Raw genomic sequence first — 22,592 nt, 5'->3', positions numbered from 1 at the left:
AACAGACAAGATGTTTTTCCCCATAGTTTCTTAGCTGGAACATTAGAGTACAATATTTAACTAGATATTCAAATCTCCTGAAATAAAGTTTGCCAGAATAAACAATTCAGTCATGATCTCTGTACCTAACAGCATCAGGCTAACTCACTTGATATAACTGAGAACTTTTGATAGTACATTTAAAAACACTTCAAAAAAATCTAAGTGTTTAAGTGTACTGAGATGAAATGAAATATAATTTATTTTTAGTTCTAGCAGAAAAGATGTCTTCTTTTGTAAAGGAAAAGAACCTTCTTTGCAGATATCTATAAGAAGCCTCAAGGCCACACACAGAACATGTACTATAGACAAATTTTGTATGAGAGCATGGACATTACCACAATATTTCCTATGTTCAGAATGGTACCATAGTAAATATTTACTTTTCAGTGGTACCTGCTGTATCAATGCAACATATTCAATTTGGCTTTGATAAATTTGTGCTATAATTGCAAGGCATACTAACATGACCACCTAACTTCAGTTTACATTTATCGTGTGTACTTAGAAAGACACACTAGACTTAACTTACAGAAGGTGAAACTGTGATTACACATACATGAACAACTAGATTTAGCTTTAGTAATAGCTGTAAAGTTTGTTATAGATATGCAAAATTCTATTTAAATTGTATTCTAAAGCACTTACCTCAAAAATTTCAAAGCCATAGATGTCCAGTACTCCCATGACCTTCTTTCTGACTTTTGTTTGTGCCTTTTAAGAGAAGATTGAGTTATTGTTCTGTATATTTAGCATTTGTGGTCAAGATACGTTAAATGCGCCTTATAGGCATATTGTTTAGGCTAAAAAGTTAGGTTTGGTTTTCCAAAAATGGTTAATATAAATATTTTCATAAGTTTAAAAATGAAAACAAGCACACAGATTTTATTTGGATACAAATATTCACCTCCAGCACTGGCAGCCCTGCAACCCTGCACTAGTGCATAAGAACAAAAAAGTAAAACAGACCAGTATAGTTTTACTGTCCCCACTCACTTCATCTATTTATATTGATTTCTTTATGGGCATATAAGAAAATTACCTTAATGCTCTCATTGATTCTGGTAACAAGCCAGGAAAACAGTCTACTGTACAGATTCTTAGCCAGAGCATCACGGGCATAATATGCCTAGCCAAAAGAAAGAAAGAAAACATTAGAAATACTGGGCTAATTCTGAACCATGTGCGCTATTCCAGTGGTTTAAAAGTGCTATAAAAAGGGTGGAAATGACTTCTAAGGAATATGTTCAGCATGAGAGGGCTACCTGGTCAGAATAAGGCTGCAGGAACAGCTCTACAGTGTTCTCCCTCCCAACCTTTGGCATAGGGACTTGGTAAGGGCTAGAGATGGAGACAGTGTAGCCAGAGCACATTGCATTCTGCTAGTCTCAGATGGCCAACAGCCCATTACAGTATGTCTTTACCACAATAAAAGACCCACAGCACCACCACAGCTGGCCCTAGTCAAATGATGTGGCTCAAGCTGTAGGGTTATAAAATTGCAGTGTAGAAATTCAAACTCAGGCTGAAGCCCAGGCTTTTAGACCCTATGAAGATGGAGGGTCTCAGAGCCCAGGCTGTCTACACTGCAATTTTTAGACCTGCAGCCTGAGCCCCATGAGGCCAATTCAGCTGACCCAGGCTCAGACTGGGTACCAAAGGGATTTATTCACAATGTAGATACACCTTTAGAGTATGCCTACTCTGCAATGTAAGCCCAGGGTCAGCAGAACCCAAGCTAGCAGACCCTGGGTTTGTTAGCCTAAGGTTTGAGTGTCTACACTCATTTGTAGGTTAGGAATTGTTGAACCCTTGGGTCCCAACCTGTGGTGCTAGTCTAACCACCCATATTACTGACTTCCGAGGGTCCTCCCAAAATGTGGCTGCTCTAGCCCTTTGTTCGTGGAGCCTGTGGGAAAACTTCTTTGTCCTCTGACAATTTGAAAGTTGGCCTGTGGAATTGTGGGATACTTTCAGCAGACTCCCAGAGCACAAGTCCATTGGGGCTGCATTGACACTGCAAACCAACAGGGCTTGAAACCTGGGTCCTGGCTTGACGCAGGCTCAGATGCTCCACCTGCGTGGAGTCCTGGGACCAGGGGCCACTCGATTTGTGTGTAGATGGAAGGGTTAGGCTTGAGCCTGAGTTGAAACCCTGGTCTTACACTACAGTGTAGGCAAATCCAAAGAGGCCTTGCAGCCAGAGTTGCCTTAGGGCTGCTTTCACTTATGCCTGCAGTTTGATAGGCCCAACAGAACCAAGAATTCAAGAGGAGCAAAGTTGGCTTAAAGACATCTTTCCCAACCTGCCCCCTCCCTTACTCCACTGCAGGAACAGAGAACTGAAGCCAGCGGTTAATAGGATTGCCTCGAGTAGTCACATACTTAAGAGATGCCTGAAGGGACCAGAAAAACAGTGGATCTAATAAAACTTCACATTTCTGTCTTTGATAAAATGACTCTACAATTTATATATCCCCAGCGGGTTCCTCATTCTTTTTGAGGAACAGGCTCCTGGGAACCTTTATAAGAGGTGAAACTTTATGAATCTAGTTATTTGCGGACCAGGGGAATATAGCAGTCCTCACACTAATGTATTCTGAGAAAGCAATAAGAGGAGTTGAGAGAAATAGGAAAACAGATAAGGGATGGCAGAGGGAGAGAGAGGAGGCAGTAAGGAAAGGAGAGAGAGATGGGCAAAAGCAGCAAAGGGAGAAGAGAGGAATGAAAAGCAGTCCTCAATTTGTCTTAAAAACTCCAAAAGCATGGTTGTTTATTGAAAGTTTTGCAGTCTCCCTTCTTCTATCTGTTTCTGACAGGTTCCTACTTACGTGCTCTTCTCAGATATTTTTTCAGGACCCCATAAGTTAAGTTTCTAGTGGAGGTTCAGGGCAGCAGAAATGCACATTATCAAGCAGACTTGATGATGTTGAATAAAATTAAACAGGAAACAGCGAGGGATGAAATCAGAATTTTTATCACTTAAGTGAATAAGACAGAAGATAACAAATTCTCAGGTCAAAATAGAAAAATACACGTATGCTCTATGTGGACAAATTGTCCAGCACATCAATTAGAAGCGTTTGGAGTTTATTAGTTAAAAAAAAAAAAAAAGGAGAGAGACACATTTCAACCATCAGCCCCATGTAAAGCAGCAACAAAACACAAACAAGGAAGATGAAAACTGTATCAACAGAAAAATACACTACAAGAGGTGAGATAGTCACTGTAACATGCTAGTTAGACCGCATCTGGAATACTGTGCTGTAAGAGGCACAACGCCACCAGGAGAATACTAGTGCCTTCAGGAGGGTGAAGCATCAGACAACAAGGACTTTACCAGTTCTGAAGAATTTAAGTTATGAAGACAAGTTAGGGAGTTCAGTTTATTCTACTAGAAAAAGAAAGGATCCAAGCTGACTTCACAGAAGGTTTCAAAACTAGTAAAAGGATTCAGAAAGTGATTTTTATCTTTTTTAAAAGCCACCCTCACTCCCTTCCATGTCCACCCATACAGACTGGTTTGGGCTTCTAAAACTAGATAATCTAAAATAAGGAGTAAACAGAGAATGTAAGCAGAACTACTCCAGGACAAGAGAAATAAGCGTATGGAATAAGCTATTGGGCAAGTAATTAAAACAGTGTAAGTGATTTCAAGAGACACCTAAATTTGTTGCAGGGGAAGGACTGAAGGTTATGGTGAAAAAGCAGGAAGCTTGGATTAAAATAAACTAAGAATGAGGAGTGGCAAATGCAACCAGACGGCCTTTCCTGTTCCTAAAATATCTTACATTCTTCACGTACAAACTTCCAAGCTGGCTCGCCACCGATATCATTAGCTGAAGCAAGAGGAGAAGGAAGGGAGAGGAGCTAAGAAATTAAGAAAAAAGGAACAATATGAAAAGTTGAATTTATTCATTTTAGCTGAAGAAATGTCAGAACCGCCCAGAGCGCATAAATCCTGTGAAACCAAATGGGCTGTTCAAAATGAAAGATGGTCTGCCACAGCAGGATATTTTAAGTTAACCACATTTCTGCACAAGATGTAGGAAAAGCTTCCTACACCCTTTTCTTGTGGACATGACTGTCATAAAAGCAAAATGTTCATCAAGTGTGTTTGAACATTCAAAATGTGTGTTGAAGGAAAGAAACTGAAAACAGTGATAAGTTTTACTAGTGAAATATTTTATTTGGAAGTGCTTTGTGAGCAGTAACTTTATTTGGTTGCTATGCAGAAAGCACTTATTTAAAATAATTCTTTCCCTTAAATAAAGAATGTTGCCTCAAGCATGTGACATAAAATAGTGTTCAGTTTTCTGGTTAAAAGTAAAATTTTCAAAAGCAACTAAGTGACTGAGAAACCTAAGTCAAGAATTAATGATCTAATGAAGTCACAGGAGCCAAGAGAACAAAAGCTAAAGAGGTGAGAGGGGAAGTGACTTTTTGTCAGACTGTCTGAAGCCATTAATTTGTTTTAATAGCACCATTTAACTTCAATTTCTGAATAATGTTATGGAGAAAGTAAGAGATTCAGCAACTTTTAATTTCCAAGAGATAACAACATACATCCTCTGAGACCCACAAGCAGCAATCCAGAAATTACATTTGATATATCTGAAGTAAAATCAGAACAAAACAACCCCTTAAAATAACCTTTCAGGTCCTTCTGATACATAAAAAAATAAAAACCCACAATCCTTATTATCCTTGTGGAAAAGAAAAACGTTTTACATATTTCACAGAAAAGAAAAATCAATAAGAATCTGCTTTTACCTGAGCTACATTTAGCGTTGTAGAGACTTTTTCTTGCTTGGCTTCAACCGTTCGGAAGCTAAAGGCTCTTTCCAACACTGACTGATCGATCCCTATCAACTCACAAATTTCTTTGAGCTCTATGAAAGCAAAAAGTGTGACTACAATTAACACTTTCATATCACCGTATTTGTATTGGCTAACCTTACCCAACACTACCTCACACAAAAAGTTAATTATCTTCTTTAACTTCGAAGCAGTGGAAAGTTTGTTCAGAATAATTTTTTGTCAAGTTTTGGTTGAGTGTTACCACCACCCCATATAAAGTTGGCTGAAAACCATAACAAAAAAGATTCCATAAAAATCTTAAGTCTGAAAGCATTTTTCGTTTCATTACATTTCAGTAAGAGGCCATTTTTTTCCCTATCTTCTGTGGAATTTTTTTTCTGAAACAGAACTTTCAAACACACAAAAACAAACATCAACTTTTCAAAATGTACCAATTACAAAAAAAGGTCGAAATAAGTGAATAAGCAAGTTACACATTGGCAGTACGAAAGCAAAAAATATTAACTGAAAAAATACAGTGGCACAACCAACACGTTATATCCGTTTATAGTAAATCAATTTCTTCCATTTAATATTTCAGAAGAAAGCTTTCATAAAATGGAAAATCTAGAAAATGTTCATGAAAAAGACATTTTTGTAAAAAGCCAAATTTTGACTGAAACACTACATATGAGAGATTTGAACCAAATCTATTTACAGATGATGTTCAGAATAAAAAAGGAAGTAATGTACTTTAATTCAGCTACAAGAGCAAGAGTAAATCTTGTATCTTTACAAGAAACAGAATTTGCAATGAACTATTCAAATATTAGGTTTTTTCTTAACACCAGTGTCATCTTACCGTTTTTATCTTTGATTTTACTTTCATCTAAACCATTTACTCGAGATTCAGGTTTGAATTCAATGTTTCCCAGTTTCAGAACTGCTGCTATCACCTCCAAGATGGACTGTGTTTCATGATCCATAAAGCCAACAATCTGCATGGCATTCTGGAAAAGGGGAAAAAATCATGAGACAAAGATATAAATTTTTAATCAAATAGATCATACTTGCAAAATCCACCATTTATATACAACAGCACAGAATATAAACATTTTCCAAACATATATAACAAGAATATGAAAAAATTACTGGGCTTGGATAATTACACCACAGGATACGAAGTGAGGTTTGCGAGAATTGTGTAACTCAGTCGGCATAAATGTTAATCTGTCCCTAGTGTCCATACCAGAGCACTGAAGTAATTCATGTTTTTATAAAGATTTTTTTTCCTAACTGCCTATAGACCAATTACTCTAATTTCAGACTCATAACAAATTTGAAAAGCTAAGATAAATGAATAGATCAACAAAACGCTGATGGATTAATTTAAATTTAGCAACAGAATAGGAGAAAAATATCACTGGAGTTCACGCTTTTCTTTCTTAAGTGCATATGTACAAAACCAAACTATTCTCTATCAAGACTTTGGTTAACCAATGTTACATCTAAAACTCATTGCATACTATACAGCTGCAAGAAAAGTGCATTTAACACTGATTAAGGCCCCAGTCCTGAAAATGGCTCAGCAGAGGTGGATCCCCTCTAGTACAGACCCACTTGCAGAATTGAGGGTTTCGAATTTTGAGTTGTGTGTCTTGGATTAATCTTACCCTAACTGTTCTGAAGTTCACTGCATCATCCACTCCATTTACTCGGGCAGAGTCCAAACTCAGGTAGTTATATCTGCTGAAATCCCGTTCAAGTTTAAGTTTGTCTAATGAATTGAATGAAAATAAGATCAGTCAGGTATCCTTGTTAATGGCTCTCTTTCACCCTTACGGACAGTATATGAATAACTGCTATTAACAAATAGTTAATATTAAATTGACCTAGTGATCTTTAAATTACAAGCCCTTTAGGGCAAGGATGGTCTCTTTTCTGTGTTCATACAACATCCTGCAAAAATGGGGCCCCAATCCTGACCATGACCTTGATTACGACAACGTAAATATTTACTACTACTAACAGTAATAATAATAATAATAAATAGTAAGTTAAAAAATACCTTTCTTCACACAAAACAAAAATATTGGTTGAGAGTGTTTTATTAGGAAAACAAAAAGCAGTAATAATGTCTGATAAACACCAGAGGTGCAGTACTTACTAAGCAGGTCGTCTGATGCACCAGATAATATCTGATAGAAGATATGAAAGTTTCTTTCACCTCTTGGCTGTTTAACAACACGGGACTTCTCTAACAGATCTAAAGACAAAATCATCAGAGTTAATTTCTGCCACACCATTTTCTCTCTATTTTAACATCATTTTTTAACTGTTTCCTATTAACCCCAGAGCTGATCAAATAATACTTATTGAATAATTTAATAAGGGGTGATATTTCTTAACTAAGTTATTGGCAAAGAATTTCATTCACTATTTGCCCCGCTCAACCTACAATAAGCTAATGATTTTTATAAATTGCAGCCTTACCAATTAGACATGATGGGCCAGATTTTTAAAGGTATTTAGGTGCCTAGTAGTATTTTCAAAAGCATCTAGGTGCCTAATATCACCCATTGAAATCAATGAGTTTTAGGTGCATAGGTGCTTTTGAAAATCCCACTTGGCATCTAAATACCTTTAAAAACCTGGCCCTATATTTTCAGGCATAAACAGCACTGTGGGGAGTAACCCCATAGTGCTGGAAGAGAAAATAAGGTTTGGGGAGGATTGTTATATGAAGAAAGAGCTTTAAAAGGAGCTGAGGTGTGTTGAGGATGGAAGCAGCAAAGAGGAACAGAAAATTTTAGAGCGGAACTAAGAAGCGTAACTGAGAATAATGGGATGAAACAGAGTAAGGGGAAATTGGAGATGAATAGTCAGGACACCTTTTATGACAGTGAGGCCTATCAGATTATCCCCCAAGGGACCTGATGAAAAGTCCATCAAATGAGGCATTTAAAACTAGACTGGGAAAAAGCACTCTAAGTTCTATAGGAGCATACACTGCACTGGCAAGTAGTTTGAGAAGGTTATTAGCTCTTTTCCACCAGTGACATCTATGATTCTTGCAATGAGGACAAGAATCTTGCAAGACCGTAGAGCTGGATTGGCTCAGAACAAAGAAGATTCTGGAGAGCTCTACCACACTTACTGCTCAGATGGCAATGCAAATTCAGCTCGTGGTTGAATTGCACTGAGATGGTTTTGGTGGCTTTGGGCTCAGTGCAGCATGAGAATGAAGGGAGATGTGAAAAGGGACGTTCCGGATGGTGAGGGCAACATTCAGTGTGGCACAGAGCTGCTCACCATTTTGTGAGGTTGGAGGCTGAGCTACATCTATTTTTTTTTAAATGTCTTTCATTCCTTGTTTTAGTGGCATACATGAGGGGTCAACACCATTGCCCCAGCCATGCCTTGTGTACAACCCCACCTTTTCCCGGACACGCCCTTTCTAGGTCCTAGGCACCCTCTGGGGTGAAGGTACAGGTGCCAGCACATCATGCCAAGTACAGTGCAGAGAATGTGCTAATGCTGTGTGTGCACCTGCTGAATAGTACATGCCACTCATCAGGTGGGCATGCCCTTTTGCACCATGTTAGTGCGTGAAAGATCAAGCCCTTTAAGAGTACACATCTCAACATGTTAAAAGGAACATGGTTGCTTGCATGCCTAGTCTAAGTCACACAGTTAATTTACAAACAAAATCCAGACAAAGCTTTGTAATTATTTTTAATTCAGTGTTTAGAGTCACAATTTGAACAGGCCAAAACTTATGTGCAGTTAAAAATTCCAGCTACATTAAAGGCAACATACTCAATTAGCATCGAGCATTAGCTTCTTAATACGTTAAGAGTTTCATTAGGCATCTGTGGGAGCTTGATAATCATTGTGTAAAACTAATCAAAACGAAGGTTGGGTATACTTTCTTAATGTCCCTGCAGCAATAAGAAAGAATTACTTAAAGTCACACTCAATCCATGCTGCATGGGTGAAGGTTCCATAAGGCACCAAATACCTAGTCAGCAGCTACTTAAATTTTCTTGTCAAAAACTGTCAATGAAGCATCCTGCATCCTGTTCAATGAGTTCTTTAAAAAAAGTTAGACTAAGCTGTCTCTACACTTTCTATCCAGAAAAGGAAGATACAGAAGACAAAGGAAAGTTCTTCAGAAATCACCAAGGTGACCAGATGGCTGACATGGATAAGAGATGGATGTAGACACTCTGGGCCAAATTCTGTCCTGTGTTACCGCATGTAATTCCAAAGCAGTTGCACTGAGACTGCTGGTAGCTGTGATGCTACATTCTAGGAGAGTTTGGTGGACCAGTAATTACAGGTAACACTTCACAGAAGTCAACTATTGGGGTTTTTGAGTTGGATAAAATGAATTTCTCTGCTAAATATCCCCACAGCCTGGCTAATGTGTGGACACTGAGTGCATAATTCAGCTCCTCATCAATTTTCATTTTTACTTTGAAATGCAGCATGAGGAGTTAACAGGCTACCCACTATCAAATTCAGAGCTCTCCTTAACTTCCTGACTGGTTTGAGGACACTTACCTTACTGGAAAGTGACTGTATGTCCCTTGGCACTTAAACATTTATATTCTTATTAATTTTGTGTCTCTAAGAACCATTTGCAGCACTAGTGTTACACAGAAAGATACACAGAAAACTGCTTGGCTCCACTGTAATTTTCTAAGCATACTATGGTAGCAATAAGCCATATCAGTGTACACATTTATTTTGTGCTGAGCTGAGAGGACTCCACCATTGTGTTTTGTGTATGTCCCTGCATGCTGCCAGACAGAGTGCTATGTGGAGAGCATTAGAGTAGGTGCGACTAGAGAATCCAGTACTACATAAATCCTCCAAATCCAACCCTCCCCCACTCTTGGGAGGCTGCTCTAGTGCTACATAGATGACTCCAACCCTTAAACTGGAGTAACAGCTGCAAAGCAGCTACATCTTTCCCCATCCCAGCCTTTGGATGAGAATTCTTCTCTCTTCTGTGTCTGTAATTTCCCACTGCCCAGCTCAGTTAACAGGAGGATTATTTGGCCCTTGGTGTGGTCGCTGAATGGATGAAGACACAAGGACATTCAGAACTCGTGGGAGTACAATAGAACTTATTAATATTTTAGTCGGTTACAAGCACTACTTTGTCTCCATGCTGCCTGTTGTAATTATCACAGTTCAACCCACTTGCAAACACAGCATAAATCGAAGATAATACTTTACTTATTCTATTAATATGCAGCAGGACTAGGAGAAGGGATTAGATTAAAAAGACCATGCTAGCAAATCAAGTCTAAAACACAGGGACATAAAAATTGAATTTACTATTCTAGTCCTCCCACAAAGACATTTTAACATCTCCTACTCCAGCCCTGTCAAGGTTCCTCCCCCACTCTGAACTCTAGGGTAGAGATGTGGGGACCTGCATGAAAAACCTCCTAAGCTTATCTTTACCAGCTTAGGTCAAAACTTCCCCAAGGTACAAAATATTACCCCCGTTATCCTTGGACTGGCCGCTACCACCACCAAACTAATACTGGTTACTGGGGAAGAGCTGTTTGGACGCGTCCTTCCCCCCAAAATACTTCCCAAAACCTTGCACCCCACTTCCTGGACAAGGTTTGGTAAAAAGCCTCACCAATTTGCCTAGGTGACTACAGACCCAGACCCTTGGATCTTAAGAACAATGAACAATCCTCCCAACACTTGCACCCCCCCTTTCCTGGGAAATGTTGGATAAAAAGCCTCACCAATTTGCATAGGTGACCACAGACCCAAACCCTTGGATCTGAGAACAATGAAAAAGCATTCAGTGTTTTACAAGAAGACTTTTAATAAAAAATAGAAGTAAATAGAAATGAAGAAATCCCCCCTGTAAAATCAGGATGGTAGATATCTTACAGGGTAATTAGATTCAAAAACATAGAGAACCCCTCTAGGCAAAACCTTAAGTTACAAAGAAGATACACAGACAGAAATAGTTATTCTATTCAGCACAATTCTTTTCTCAGCCATTTAAAGAAATCATAATCTAACACATACCTAGCTAGATTACTTACTAAAAGTTCTAAGACTCCATTCCTGTTCTGTCCCTGGCCAAGACGACTACAGACAGACCCAGACCCTTTGTTTCTCTCCCTCCTCCCAGCTTTTGAAAGTATCTTGTCTCCTCATTGGTCATTTTGGTCAGGTGCCAGCGAGGTTACCTTTAGCTTCTTAACCCTTTACAGGTGAGAGGAGCTTTCCCCTGGCCAGGAGGGATTTCAAAGGGGTTTACCCTTCCCTTTATATTTATGACAAGCCCATATTAAGCCTCTCACAAATATATCAGGAACAAAGTAAATTACATTGTGTTCAAAATAACCAAGTGCCAAGGTGAAGAATTTAAAGCACCACACTGACCTGGACTGCAATTGGCAAAATCCACAGCAAGCACAGCATTTCAAAGGCTGAAGACCATGGTAAGGAGAATTTCACTAATTTCGGAGGTCTCAGTGGCACAGTTAGGATGATTTCAGTCTTTTTTTTTCAAGCAACGTCTGCATTTTTATAATCTAATAACCCTATAATTTGTCTTCTCTGCTTCCAGATGTGGCTGTATTTCAGCATATTCAGCAACAAGTAGTTTTGCAAAACCTTTTAAAAAACAATTGCTATCCACCGATGCAAACCGCAGTAAAACTTCAGAGTTACGAACACCAGAATTACGAACTGACCAGTCAACTGCACACCTCATTTGGAACCAGAAGTACACAATCAGGCAGCAAAACAAAAAGGAGCAAATACTGTACAGAACAGTACTGCGTTAAACAAACTACTAAAAAATAAAGTGAAAGTTTTTTAAAAGTTGACAAGGTAATGAAACTGTTTCTGTGATTGTTTCATTTAAATTAAGATAGTTAAAAGCAGCATTTTTCTTCTGCACAGTATAGTTTCAAAGCTGTATTAATAAATTTTTGAAGGAACATTTTGTTCAGAGTTACAAACATTTCAAAGTTAAGAACACTACTGCATGACTTTAAAAAAGACGAAGTGCAATCACTTATAAACATGTCTCCTGTGGCTTGATCACATATTACAAAATCAAATTACCTATATGGTTTAATACAGCAGGAAACGGACTGTGTGTGTGTCAAGGTTATTAAGTGCAAGAGACTGAACCTGAGGGGTTCTGAACATCCACAACACCTAGCGATGACAGGCTCTAGGTTTTTTGGAATACAGCACACATACAGAAATGTGTCATTTATAATAATTTTAGATGAGCAAAGCTACAATCAATGACAGCACACCTCTTATTTATTTTTACATCTGGTTCAACCCATGTAGTTTATTTCTGGTAATCCATAGCATTTCTGTATGTGTCAAAAATATCTATTGGAATAATATTTAAAAGTGTGGAAGAATTGTCAGAAGTTGGGTTTTAGCACAAACTATCTGAAGCACTGACTTCTGAATGACTAAAGACTGCATTCACGGAAACTTTGAGAAAGGTAAAGGAAAACAATTACATTTTAAAACTAGACTGTGGAATATTTGGAATATAATCAAAACAAACAATACTACAGAATACCATTTTGTAATCTGTCTAAACAATTTAAAAAAGATATCTCCATAGATTTATGACCCAATTATCTAGTTCTGGCAAATCTGAGACTTAACATGCATCTCAGCAATATTTAAAAATCACTTATAAATATGATTTTTAGGCATACATAACTCTTCTATATACCACCCCCAGACCTTTGAATTTTTAAATTATATTGTAGTGCATAAAAACAACTGTAACCATATTTAATCCCTAATTCAGCACAGTTTTTGAGCACATGCCGAAATTTAAACACATTAGTAGCCTAGAACTACTCATGAATTCCAAGTAAGGCATGTGCTTAAATATCTTGCAGAATCAGGTCCATTCTGCTTTTTTAAGTCATATCTCCCCTAATGGGAAGCTATCCTGTCAAATTAATATTAAGCTTGAGTCAAGAAAGAATCAAGAGTTATCACAGATAAATTAACTGAATAGACACCTTGCTACTGACAACCTAAGATTAAATTTGCATGCGCCGGGATAGAGTAGGACAGAGGTTCTCAACCGGGGTCTGGGGCTCCCTGGGGAGCCATAGGCAGGTTTCAGGAGGTCTGCCAAGCAGGGCTGGCATTAGACTTGCTGGGGCCCAAGGCAGAAAGCCACAGTTCCCCTGCATGGGGCTGACGCCTGGGGCCCCGAGCCCTGCCACCCAGGGCTGAAGCTGAAGCCTGAGCAACTTAGCTTCATGGGGCCCTGGGCAATTGCCCTACTTGCTACCCCTAATGCTGGCCCTGGCTTTTATATGAAGAAAAACAGTTGTTGTGGCACAAGTGGGCCAAGAGTTTTTATAGCATGTGGAGGGGGTGAAGGTTGAGAACCCCTGGAGCAGGGGACAATTTTAGGTTCAGTCTTACTTAATATAGAATCATAAAAATGTATGGCTGGAAGGGACCTCGAGAAGTCATCAAGTCAGCCCCCTGAGCTGCAGCAGGACAAACTAAACCTAGACCATCCCAATAGGTGTTTGCCCAACATATTCTTAAATACCTCCAATGGCAGGGATTTTACATCTTATTCCAGAGCTTAACTACCCTTACAGTTAGAAAGTTTTTCCTAATATCTAATCTAAATCTCCCGTTTTTTCTTCTGCCCCACTAGTAGCTGCAAACCCTTCCAAAAGTGGCTGTATTTTAGAAGCGCTGTTGAAAGTACATAGTTTGTGAAGAACTTTGGGACCTTTTGGGTTGAAAGGCATATTTGTTACTTCAATACAGCTTTAAAAGCTCAGCTACGGAGCTCTGGCAAAATAGGAGACAGGTGGCTTTTTCTAATTACATGCATGCTTTCAGAGACTTTAATGTAAACAGTTTCCTGAGCATATGTTAAATTAGTTGTGAGAGAGGGATCGATGTCTTAGATTTTTCTTCTGGGGTTTTGTTAAGCAAGGAAGTTAACTAAATTAGTTATCAGATTTCCAAAGTGCAATGTTCACTGCACTGTCTGGATATTTAGTGGAGAAAAGTGTCAGAAAGGTATGATAGTCAGAAAATCAGGTATTTACCATAACAACAGAGCCACAATTTACAATCCTGTTTAAAGCTGAGTTTATGCTCTGCTATTCATTGTCCAAGTGCAGGCCACAATGAGAGTGAAAAAAGTAATCCAAATCATCTGTCATATTCTTAGAAAACTCTGTTTTTGGTTGACCTCCCTTTGGCCCTCTGTTTTAGCAGCATTCTAACAAATCACCCCAAAGTACAGATTTAACAGTCAGCATAACCAACAAATTTTTCACTAATCCCTGATGACTATAAATCCTGCAGACCAAATTTTCAAAGGAAACACCACATAGGTACATATTTTAGGCAGGCACTGTCATTTTGTTCTATTATTGTACAGTGCCTAGCACAATGGGGTCCCAGTCCACAGCTGGGGCTCCGAGGCACTACAGTAATACAAAAAATTAATAGCAATACCAAATTGCATCCACTTGTTGCAAAAAGTTCACTTCAGCATATTCAGTGTAGGCAATTCTGCACAGAAGTGCTGGCTGTTTATGCATATAGATGCAGGTACAAACAATATATGAACATTTTGTAAATTTTAGTGCTGTATATAGAAAATACTCACAGTGCACACACATATATTAGGCACATGTATATTTACCGGGTACACACAGTATCCACCAGTGCTTTTGTCTGGATGGAAAAGAATCCAAAGGTTAACACCCATTAAAACTGGTGTTAAGGATAAAACCTCTTCAGAAAGGTCATTACTGTAAATACACATGGCTTAAAAGTCAAATACTTATTGTTGTTTCTTAAGGCACAACATTCCAATATTCATCTAGTAAAAGGCTCCATCTGATATCAGAATGTTATGGAGATAGTGAAAAGATAATTTGTACTTCCTAGTTGACTACGCCTTTAAAAAGTTACAGATATTTAAACTGTTTAAATCAGCAGCTGACCAACCATTTGAGTAAAATGGACATTTACTATAAAATGAAATTTTTCAAATCACAGACAACTAGTAATGCTGTACAATACATTTGGCAAGCTATAATATACAAATGAATTTTTCTGGTTTCTGATCAACAGAAACTTTAAGGTTGATAGATGCAGAAATATTTGGTCCTTTCTATTTCTCTAAATGTACAACAAATTGACTTCAGTGTCAAGAAAGGAATGAGGATACATGGCAAAACACCACAAGAGAGGAATAAATGTCACTAGCCTAATCCATTCTAAAGGGTCCAGCAGAAGTTATTTTTAGTCCATTCCTTAGCTATGCAGGCCAAATCACAAGGCATGTTCCAACCACTAGGCAGCTGAAAATTTTTACAGATAAACTTGCAGCTTCTTGACATGCCATATTTTCCCCCTCCTTGATTCCCTTCTCAGCCATGAGAGAACACAATAATGGCTCTTCAACAGGACCTTCCAATATTAACCCAATATTTGGAACTATGTTCCCTTTAAGTGAAATGAGCCCTCAACACATCAGAATTATTTGGAGTATCTGCAGTCAGTCACAACTAATACACATTTTCAAAAGGAGTTAAAGGCTGTTTACACTAGCTAGTAAGTGGTGTTTGTCATTTTAAAAAAAAATTTTGCTAACAGAATTTCAAGCTTTTTACCTAGTTTAGAAAAGTTTTAACGCTACATATTTACTATCATCAAAAAGCGACTGCAGAAACAAACAAAAAAAACCACCCCAAAATCCATCTAACAATGGAGTTTGAAAAACTTCAGATGTTTAAAACAAGGTTTTTAAATGTCTAGTCATAAGAAATGCTAGTAACAGTGCCTTGACCAATTGAAATTCCACAACAACAATCATAATACATAACCAGAGTTCTTTGCTCTTACTGCTGATTCTTCACTGAATACACAATTACATATACCTTTCAAAAGGCAAAAATCAAGTGTTTACACTAGCATAAGATAGTTGCTTTGCTAATCTAAAAATTATTATTTTTACTCATAGGTTTCTTTCATATGGTTTCTGAAGGAGGTGAAAATATAGATCTTATTCTTAATTATAGTCATAAGCTGTCATTTGGATTGTAAGTCCTTGTTGATTAAAGTTCTTTTCTAAACCAGGCATTACATCTACTGTATCTAGGTTCATAGTTATTTACTAATTTATCATTAAATTAGGGTGAGGTTAGGATACTGTTAGAAAAGACCACCGTCATGTTAAGAAGTGTGAAGGCATTCAGCAGGTGATTCCCTCTACTACTATCTTTTTTAAATCAGTCAGAAATATTTGTTACTTAGTAACAGATGTTTCTCATTGCCTAACAGGATTTTTTTAAAACTTTTTTCCTAACTTTTTAATACCTCCAGCCTTTAACTCCAAGCTGATTTTTTTTTTAAATGGACAACAAAGCATTTGAAGAATTTCTGTTACTCATCAGAAAAATTACTCCCAAAACTGTAGCTACCATCTCAGTATTGTTTGTATGTCACTAAATACATTATAAATCTTAAAAATTCACACTTGAGTAAACTATTCTGCTCCAGCTATGCAGAGGGTGGCCCCGGAAAAGACTGTTTATGTGGACTGGGATAGCCAGGGAATCCTTCAAGGATATCTCTCGGAAACTTTCGTGGAGGTACTCTGCAATCCTTTGCAGAAGGTTTCTGGGCAGGGCATTCTTATTTCTTTCATCATAGTAGGACACTGTCCCACGCAACTCCTGAATTAATTCTGCTGGCATCATTGTGATACACAACATAGCAGCATAAGGACCGGGTCTATACACAGACAACTTTCAGCATCTCCTTCCTTTCCACTTCTGATACCCTCAGAAGACTGATATTACATAGGGTCACCTAGGAGAAATGGGGGAAGTTTTCATTAAAAGTGCTCTTACACCAAAAAAAAAAAAAAAAAAAAAAAAGGGCATATAGACCCACCCTACCCCCCACATTCTGGATCACCAAACCACATGGCTGCTAATGTGCCTTTACTGTGCTAAGCATGGGTCAGCAAGTAGTTTAAAGTGGCTGATGTGGGGCCCCAGTCCCCTCATGAGAGATTCCACAATTTGGGAATGAAAACGTTCCCTCCTTCCCCGTTCATAAACGGCTTCCCGTGGTGCTATGGGGAATGTCCATTGTTTGACCAGCTACCTCTGCTCCCGACATGAGCCTCCCGTAAACTTCATTAAAAGTGCAGTCACCCATGACCCGGGCGTGGTGGGCATACTCACCATAGCTAGAGAAGCAAACAGCACAGTGAATGGTTACGGATTCTGATTATGTTATGGCTTGCACCTAGTGTAATAAGAGTTGTTGGGTTGGTTTTTTTTTATGAAAATGGCCTTGCTATGGAAACATTTCATTCATGTACTATGGCTCCTTTATTTTTTCCCATGACTGACAGCTGGAAATGTGTCCTTCGGCGTGTCATCAACACCTGAAAGTAGACTTTTGCTGATTAGGAGGAGGAGAAAGAGAACATGGGAGAACATGTTCACCAAGATAATGAACGCCTCTGGGACAGCTCACACAATGCTGAGAGCATGGAGGATTTCACTGTCCGAGAAGTTAGACATGGACATGGAGAGCAGGAAAGCTTCCAATGAGCGAGAGCGTGCGGTGCAGGATGAGATGCTTCAGATTATGAGGGACCAAGCAGACATGTTGAGGCATCTGGTTGAACTGCAGGAACAGAAGCAGGTGGGTAGAGTCCCTCTGCAGACCCTGGTGGACAGCCAGCCAGCATTGCCTGGTGCAGAATCATGCTCCCCTAAGTGTTCCATGAGGCATGGATGAAAAGTCCAATATCCCTTTAACTTAACTCAGGGGGTGGGTACAAGGAACAGAAGGTGCCCATTCACAGACCTTTGATGGTCTGGAATGCGTTGTTACATTACACAGCTGAAAATGTTTCTCCCGTTGCAACTTTACAACCCCTTTTCCTCAAGGTTACCTTTTCTTTCTGTTCTCCCTCCTTATTTATGTTTGTCAAATAAAATAAATGGATTCAAGAAATAAATGTCCTTTATTGAGTAGAAGCAGTGGGCTTGGGCAGGGGTTGGCTTTACAGGGACAGTGATACAAGCCAGGTGAAGGTTTGGAAAAGCACAATACAGACAAGCAGCTCACATTACTGCGACTCATTATTGAAACAGCTTTTCAAAGCCTCGCGGATACACAGCACCCCTTGCTGTGCTCTTCTTATTGCCCTGGTGTCTGGCTGCTCAAAAATGGCTGCCATTCGATCGGTCTTAACTGCCCACCCCTGTGGAAAGATTTCCCCCCTGTTTTTCCCCACAGATATTACAGAGCACACAGCAGACAGCTATAACCATGGGGATGTTCTCCTCACTAAGGTCCAACCTTGTTAGTAGACTTCTCCAGCACCCGTTCAAATGACCAAAGGCACATTCAACCACCATTCTGCACTTGGTGAGCCTATAGTTGAACCATTCCTTACTGCTGTCCAGATGGCCGGTGTATGGCTTCATGGGCCATGGAACAAGGGGTAGGCTGGGTCCCCCAGGAGAACTATAGGCATCTCAATGTCGTCAGTGTTCATTTTGTGGTCTGGAAAGCAAGTCCCAGATTGCAGCTTTGTGAACAGACCCAAGTTCCTAAAGATGCATGCATCATGAACCTTTCCCGACCACCCTATGTTAATGTCCGCCCCCCATAATCCACCAGCGCTTGTACCACAATTGAAAATTATCCCTTTTGGTTTATGTACTCTTTGGCAAGGTGGTCTGGTGCCAAGATGGGGATATGCGTGTCATCTATCGCCCCCCCACAATTAGGGAACCACATCGTGGCAAAACCATCCACTATGTCCTGCACATTTCCCAGACTCACTACCCTTCGTAGCAGAAGTCGATTAATGGCCCTGCTCACTTGAAGCACAGCAGCTCCCACGGTTGATTTACCTACTCCAAATTGATTCCCCACTGACCGGTAACTATCTGGTGTTGCAAGCTTCTAAATAGCAATCGCCACTCACTTCTCCACTGTCAGAGCAGCTCTCATTTTTGTGTTGCTGAACTGCAGGGCAGGGGAAAGCTCTGCACAAAGTTCCTGGAAGGTGGCCTTCCGCATTTGAAAGTTCTGCAGCCACTGCCCATCATCCTGTACCTGCAAAACGATGCGGTCCCACCAGTCAGTGCTTGTTTCACAGGACCAGAAATGGAACTCAACAGACTGCAGCTGCTCTGTGACTGCCAGCAGCAACCGTGGATTGTTTTTTCAATGGCTTGCAGCAGGACGGCTTCCAAGACATCCCTATGTTCCGCATGGCGGACCCTACTTTGGCTCTGGAAATACGGCAGGAGAAGGTGCGAGGTGTTTGAGATGCTCACAGCAAGACTGCACAACTGAGCAGGTGCCATGCTTCTGGGGTTATGGCATACACGTGGCGGTTATAAGGTGCGAAAATCACTGGGTTGTTTGCCATAGATATGAGGGAGGGAGCACAGTGCATCATGGGATGCCAACGCAATGTTCCCATTCTCCCTTGCAACAATGTTTTGATCCCATGAGGCATTGCACAAACTTCCCAAAACACACTGTGGCAAGTTGCACTTTGGGATAGCTACCCACGATACCCTGTTTTGTGCATCGATGCAGGCACGGCTAATGAGGACCACTCGGTTGAGACAATGAGCACAGTGTGGCCACCCACAGTTGACTTACTTCAGAGGCTCAAGGTCGAATTTGATAAAGTCGACTTAATTTTGTAGCATAGACAAGCCCTAAATAGCTGATCACAGTCAGTTTCAACACACATGCCTAGAGATGTGATTAATAGGATTTATCAGATGAACTTTTCCACTCACCATTTCTTTTTCATGATAGCATTCATGTAGTAAGGTGCCAAATGCATGAAAAAGTGTTGTTAGACACTTCAACACAGATATATAATTTATAATTATCAAATATAAGCTGTCGTCAATTTGGAAACAGACCAGACCTGACTAGCTCAGCAGGTGTTTCAGTTGCTTCCATTTTACAAGATTTGCTTGAAGGCTTTTATTCCCACATATGGTACACAAGACATTACAGGTCTGATCAATTCCCACTGAAGTTGATGGACGTCTCTCTCTTCAATGGAAGACAGATGGGATCTACATGAATCACTGTGCTAATTATACTCTCTAGTCCCCTGTGGGCAGCTCCTTGCATCCACATTGCCCCACTGAAGGGGGCCACAAGGGAGATCATTGTAAGATATGGTCCTATAGTAAAGGGATTATCAAAGAAGACTTTTTCATGCTTGTCGGCATTTAATAATTCTGTGCTTCCCAAGAGTTGGATTCCCTAAGAACACTAATTAGTCAAAGATCTTCCTTCTGAAGTCATTATGAAGGCAATAATATTTAATGGCAATATAAGCTGCAATACAGTCCACCTAATAGAGCATGTAACAGCATAAAAACAGGGTTGGTGAGGCCTTCCTCCCTATTGAGATTTATAGCATTACGTATTAGTATAGTTCAGAATTTTTCAAGCAATGAGTTGAAGGCTTGACATAATCACTCAGCTCACCTAGATAATGTGGTACAATTAGTTTCTACTTCTTAAAAAGAAGAGCCAGAACCTCTATCATTCTATTTGCAACATTCACATAGGAAATATTTTGGCATGACATGAACCCTAGAGCACAAAGGATTAAAAACTACACCCTTCAGAGGTTGCTTTATAGGTGAAAAGGAAAACAAAGAATTACAGAACTACTGTGTTGGCCTCCTTTTGACAAGATACAATATTTTAATCATGATAATTAGTTTGGCGTTTTATAGACAAAACAGATGAAAGTTCACATACTGTATTAGAGAAATATATTTTTTGGATGCAAAATATTTTCACTATTAGATGAAAAACAATACGCAAAGCCTGAATGATAAAAATTGTGTCGTCTGTATTTATGTTTTGGTGAATGCAACATTAAACGAACATAGTATCTTTTGGCCTCAAACTTCTTTAGTTACAAAATTTCAAAGTTAATGGGTAATAAGTTTGTAATAAACTCTTCCAAGCACAGCCTTAAAAGGTGATCTGCAAAGAAAATCAAATTTGCCCTGTCCCCTTTTTGCAGTCTATACAAAAAGGGTATTTTTGTACTGCTCCATTACTGTCAGCACAAACTAATGACTTCTTACTTTTTATTTATTTTTTAACAATTTCTCGGCAATGGAGTGCTACTCTGATAAGAAAATGACATACTTGGAATTTGATCACCACACCAAGCTCCCTCTCAGATAACACCTTCAAGGATGGGCAATATATGGCCCCATAAACCTGACTTATCGACCCCTTAAGCAATACTTTTAAATAATCCTGGTCCATATTTCCAAATGCATTTTTACTTTGTTTTTTATACAATTCAGTACCAAAGAAAAAGTAACGACTTTTCCACCTCTTTATCACGTAACAAATACTGAGTTATAATTAAAAATAAACACTATCTCCTCATAACTCATCTCCCCTCTTTTTACTGCACATTTTGAATAAAGTGCCTGTGAAATGTTTTAAGCCAGTACCAAATGTAATACTCACAGTTACTTATAACTCCGCCAAGTGGATCACCTTTGAAATCAAACTCAATATCCATATACTTTCCCTGTGGAAACAATGGATTTTAAGAATGTTAGATTTGCCTAAGGAAAACCATTCCAGACCTTTTCAAAGTTGCTTGGTCATTTTAATGTACTACAGAGAAATTCAGTTGCTTCTTTGTGGTGTGTGTATTTAAGTTATAACAAATAGTAAATAAGTCTATGTAATAGCTTTTAAGATATTTTTATTATCCCTTTTGGGGATTTTTATGGTAACAGGCTATAATCTATAGAGGGTGCAGTTTTCTCATGCAGGTTAATAGGCTTTGTATTTTTTAAATTTGTAGAAATAATTGTGATTGTTTTTAAGACCCAAGTTTGTTATGCAGTCTTAGTTGCAGTGAGAGGACCATCTCGAAAAGGGATACTTCATGGATCTGAGGAAAACGACAGGACTCTTGGGGTATGAACTGCAGAGTGCACCAACGTGTTGTGATCACGTGGACGCTGCTGGCATGACTAAAAGGTACCTAGTTTGCATTAACATAACCCTCTTTCAAATGAGAGTATGTTAACATGAACAAGGTTCCTTTCAGTTTGCTCCAGCAGCATACACACTGGGCAGTTAAGTCTGCAATACTTTGGTGCACTCTGCAGTTCACACCTGCAGAACAGTGTAGACATATAGTCTAAGAAAACAATACTTGCTACCTTTTAGGCATTACCAGACCTAGTAGATTGGGGAATTCAGGAACCTGTTTTTTTTTGGCCTTCCCGGATTAATTATACTGTTAAGAACAGAACTCGTTCTGGGTGTAGGTTCTTCCAGAAGTGTGGACCAGAGCACTCATAGGGTATTACATTCTTTGGGATTATTGAGGAGTAGGATATGCTGTAGTTGCTGATGTGTTATACGAGTCTCTTGCCTTAATAAAGCTGCAGCCTTTTCCCACTAAGTTGTCTGCCTCATCACTCAGATGTTTGGGGCAAAGATTTGAGCAGCCTGTTACCACAGACTCAATTTAACTTTCAGCAGTACAAGTGTAGTCCCTCTCCTTGACGTCCGTTTGACTTTTCCACATCACAGAAGATCATTTCATTCTGTGCGTTACTTTAATTTATGTGACAGGTGTTCAATTTAGTAACAGTTACTTTCAA

At 39.2% G+C, this 22,592-nt stretch overlaps 1 protein-coding gene across 6 annotated transcripts in view; it reads right to left on the bottom strand.

Annotated features, from left to right (window-relative positions):
* The window catches only part of MYO1B (myosin IB), a 177,913-nt gene that overhangs the window by 53,531 nt on the left and 101,790 nt on the right, over positions 1 to 22,592 (bottom strand). For all 6 annotated transcript variants that reach the window (XM_073306214.1, XM_073306213.1, XM_073306216.1 and 3 more), the window contains 7 exons: positions 21,436 to 21,499; positions 7,007 to 7,105; positions 6,513 to 6,616; positions 5,702 to 5,849; positions 4,813 to 4,931; positions 1,082 to 1,168; positions 688 to 753 (listed from right to left, as the gene is read on the bottom strand). In XM_073306214.1, the coding sequence (XP_073162315.1) occupies positions 688 to 753; positions 1,082 to 1,168; positions 4,813 to 4,931; positions 5,702 to 5,849; positions 6,513 to 6,616; positions 7,007 to 7,105; positions 21,436 to 21,499 (687 nt within the window). The remainder of the gene's footprint in view (positions 1 to 687; positions 754 to 1,081; positions 1,169 to 4,812; positions 4,932 to 5,701; positions 5,850 to 6,512; positions 6,617 to 7,006; positions 7,106 to 21,435; positions 21,500 to 22,592) is intronic.

The sequence above is a fragment of the Lepidochelys kempii genome, chromosome 11, assembly GCF_965140265.1.
Source record: "Lepidochelys kempii isolate rLepKem1 chromosome 11, rLepKem1.hap2, whole genome shotgun sequence".
NCBI lineage: Eukaryota > Metazoa > Chordata > Testudines > Cheloniidae > Lepidochelys > Lepidochelys kempii.
This window is presented reverse-complemented; position numbering and strand designations above follow the sequence as displayed.